The sequence below is a fragment of the Capronia coronata genome, assembly GCF_000585585.1.
Source record: "Capronia coronata CBS 617.96 chromosome Unknown acBCG-supercont1.3, whole genome shotgun sequence".
Lineage (NCBI taxonomy): Eukaryota > Fungi > Ascomycota > Eurotiomycetes > Chaetothyriales > Herpotrichiellaceae > Capronia > Capronia coronata.
In genome coordinates this window covers 499,111-502,756 of record NW_006912895.1, presented here as the reverse complement: position 1 = coordinate 502,756, position 3,646 = coordinate 499,111, and the positions used below count along the sequence as shown (strand labels likewise).

General features: G+C 52.7%; 1 protein-coding gene across 1 annotated transcript; it reads left to right on the top strand.

Moving 5' to 3' along the window:
* Positions 1-1,464: 1,464 nt before the first annotated feature.
* Positions 1,465-1,862, top strand: A1O1_03471 (peptidylprolyl isomerase; the record flags this gene model as incomplete). Its single annotated transcript, XM_007724375.1, has 3 exons — positions 1,465-1,604; positions 1,669-1,733; positions 1,795-1,862. The coding sequence occupies 3 exons, from the start codon at positions 1,465-1,467 to the stop codon at positions 1,860-1,862; spliced, it is 273 nt and encodes a 90-aa protein (XP_007722565.1).
* Positions 1,863-3,646: the final 1,784 nt, after the last annotated feature.

The window sequence follows — 3,646 nt, the reverse complement described above, 5'->3', positions numbered from 1 at the left end:
GCTGCCAGTGCTGTGACCGCTCCCAACACCCTAATCCCGCTGCGTGTTAGCTGGCAAGAAAGGCTCAATGATGCCCCGCTATTTGTTGAGAATAATTTGTTTCTTTTTTGTTTTTAGCATGCTAGTGCCTGCGCTGCGCTGCGCTGCACCTGCCTGCGGTCAGGTTGGAGTGCCCCTCACCGAAGTTAGTACGTAGTAGGTAACCACCTCTCGCTTTCCCTCTCGAAATTTCTCAGCTCCCCCAACTGCACCCCACCATCCATGCTGCGCCTGCGCCTGCACCCTCGATCGCGCGTTCCACTCAGCTTTCGCACTGTCATCTCCCTTTTTCCTGCCACCTGTACGGCCGCCCTCGAGTCATTCCTGTCCTCAACTATCTCTGTGTACTAGTGTGGTCGCTGCTTGCGTATGTCGCAAGTGTCTAGTTACAGTTCAATCGAGGGAGAGCGAGCGCGAGCAATCGTTGATGAGCATTTGCAGCGGCCCCCATTCGGCGTTAATTAGGCTGGCTGTGCCTGTGCCTGCGCATCGCTGCCAGTGCGTTATACCGACCGTGCTGGCTAGTAGCACATAATTGGTTTATTATTGCACTTGTCAGGTTGTCACTACTGTCCCGCGCCTGCATTTCTCCATCTCATGATCGCTGATCGCCTGCCATCACGGAATTCCATTTTCTCTGTCCAATCATCTGTACCTGTTAGCCGTCCCGCCCCTGATCCCTGCAGGCAATGGGCACGCTCATGGCTTTTCGGAAACTGATCCCTGTTCGCGCGCTGTCAGAGCCTGACGTCGCCCAACACGGCCTGTCACTCGTGTAAAACACGTTACACGTTGATGGTACACGCACGGTAACACCACCACCGTCACCAGCAGGAGTGTCAAAACGCTATCCGTACTTCCCCATCAACCCGGCCGTCTTTCCTCCGTTTAGCCTTCTCTATCCGCATTCCCAGGTTCTTTCTTTCAGTGGCTTGCTTCCCTTCTCCGATCTGGCCCCGTCCGTCTCTCCTTTAGGCCAGCCCTTCCCTGTAAGGAATCTGCGGCTCGTACCTGTCATATCCATTTGCGAACGAATCCTCTCCGCCTTCATCCTGATCGATCGTCCTCCGGCCTGGCCTCTATTGCGCTAGACACAACACCCACTACTAGTACCGACGACTTCCGTCCGTCTGTCCTGTCGCATACCTAATCTCGTTGGTCGAATCAAGGAGAAGAGCTTCCTTTGCCAAGGGGCTCTGGTGGACTTAAAAGCACATCCCTACCTCCAGATTCTCAGATGGTCTTGCGGTGAAAGACTCCTACAGCATTCTCTAAACTCTCACATCACAGATTGCTCCTGCTCCAACGCTTTCTATTCCTTTTTCACCTTGACACGCTGCCACTCCCACGAGGCTCATCTCTTCCCACTCAAGGTCCTGCCGGTACGCTCTACAAAGTTCACTCGCGACATTTAAAGTCACCACAATGGCTACTCGCTTTGAAAAGAGGCTCATCTCTCCCGGCAACGGAGTTGATTATCCCAAAGTCGGCGATGAAGTGACGATTGAATACACTGGCTGGCTCTATGATCCCACCAACCCCGGCAACGGAAACAAAGGCACACAGTATGTCCACCTGTGGCAATGTCAAGGCGCGCGCATCCTCGGATATCTGACTTCTTTGGCTCAGATTCGATTCTTCCGTCGGACGTGGTGATTTCAAGACTCAAATCGGCGTCGGCAGGGTCATTCCAGGTAGATTCCCCCAGGGAATACTCGCTTTGGTAGTGTATTTTCTGATTTTCCGTTTGCCGAGCAGGTTGGGATACTGGCGTGCCGCAAATGTCTTTGGGCGAGAAAGCTACTTTGATCATTCCAGGGTGAGTCTCTCCGCATATCACCTTTAGCCGTGGTATCATGCGCAACGTGGGGGTGATCCGCAGGTCTCGCAACCCTCGACAGGGTCCTTATCAGATCGAGAAAACTCAATCTGCTTGCATTCCCAAGATTGCCCCGCCGTTCTATTCGAAATCAAGCAACATTCGCTGACTGTTATCTAGGCACATGGCATATGGAGAGCGGTTAGTGCTTCACAACCCCTACCAAGCGATTGTCCACACACTCAGCGTGCCGTATCCCCGAGCAGTCGTTGAGGCAGAGTCACTTGATTTGACTGTGTCGGCGAGAACACTTTCAACACACGAATCTCCTTTCTTGACATCTTCTGACAAGGTCGCTGACATGTTGATTGTTTAGTGGCTTTCCTGGTCTCATTCCCAAAAATGCCACGCTGATCTTGTAAGTCACATCATTTCATTCCAACCATTACATATGTTCCTTCCTACTCATTCTTTTACCTCACACGACCGTGCGCTGATCAACATTCGTCTCTACACTGTGGCCCGGGGTTGGCATTGATCTGCATCCACATCGCTGCCATCTGTCCCCGTGAACATTCCCGTGCCCCAAGAAACCTCTGTATCACTTCCCAGCACGGCTGTTTTGCTGACACTTCTTCTGAACCTCAGTGACGTACATCTCAAAGGTATCAACAACAAGAGGATCTGAGATCCAACCTGGGTTCATTTGGCCAGCTGGGACAGTAACGGCATAGCACATCATTAGGACGGCGGCATTCTGTTTATTATGGCACGACATGACGGATGGGAGGCTATCTTTTGCAAGGTTTAACGTCTGGCGTCAACAGATAGCAGGTGTTTTCTCTAGCTCGTCTTTTACTCATGAGGGACAATGAGATTCCAATGCCCGGTGGCCGCCGGCTTTGGTCAGATGCACGAGCAGGTTTCAAATTACTCGATCAAGATGCAGTGAGCATCGTTCACTCCTTCTCATGCATTTTAGCCAATGTGTTTGGCCGTTGTGTTTCTTGCATACTACATGTTCTGCGACGATTCTTGGCTTCGTTGAATTGCCCTTCTCCATTCGTCAAGATCGTGACGAATCTGCCGCCTACAAGGGATCTTACCCAGGCAGCTGCCGGACACCCGAGTTGGGCTTGCAGGCAACTGCCACCGTCAGCTCAGCGAAACCGGTCTGAGACCCAGATCTGGAATACACCATCATCGACGCCGCCAACCCTGCAGCAAAACTTGCTCTTCGGTGCGTCTAACCGCATCTAGTTGCTGCTGGTTCTATCGGACAAGGTCAGGCAGCCCAGGTGCAGGTAAGCCTGCTGGTGATGTAGACAGCCCTTTATCCGTCACACATCCTGCCAATAACATTGAGAGTTGGTCTTCTGGGACGGATGGTCCAGCTTGTCCATGACAAGGGGCGAGGCGAGGCGAGGGGAGGCGAATGAATACCCATTCGAAGAGGTCACCCAATGCTTAGGCACCCAGCCTTTGCTTCGCTTCTATACTGCCCTAATGTGGTGTGACCAGGTACGTGCAGGTGTGGCATCGAAGCATGTCACTGGACAAGGTCAAGATCAAATCCAATCTCGACGACTCAGCAGCTCGGTTGGGCCTACATTCGTCACCGGGTCTCCCGCAGAATCTTTCAATTGCCAATTGTAAGTATCGACCTCCATGACTCCGTGATTCTGCGCGTGGCCTCTTTTTGGCGGCTCTCTATAAAGCGCGCGTCGTGGGTGGCTCTGGACCCCACCAGCAAACGCGGGTACACCATCATTGGCGCTCGCTCATCCC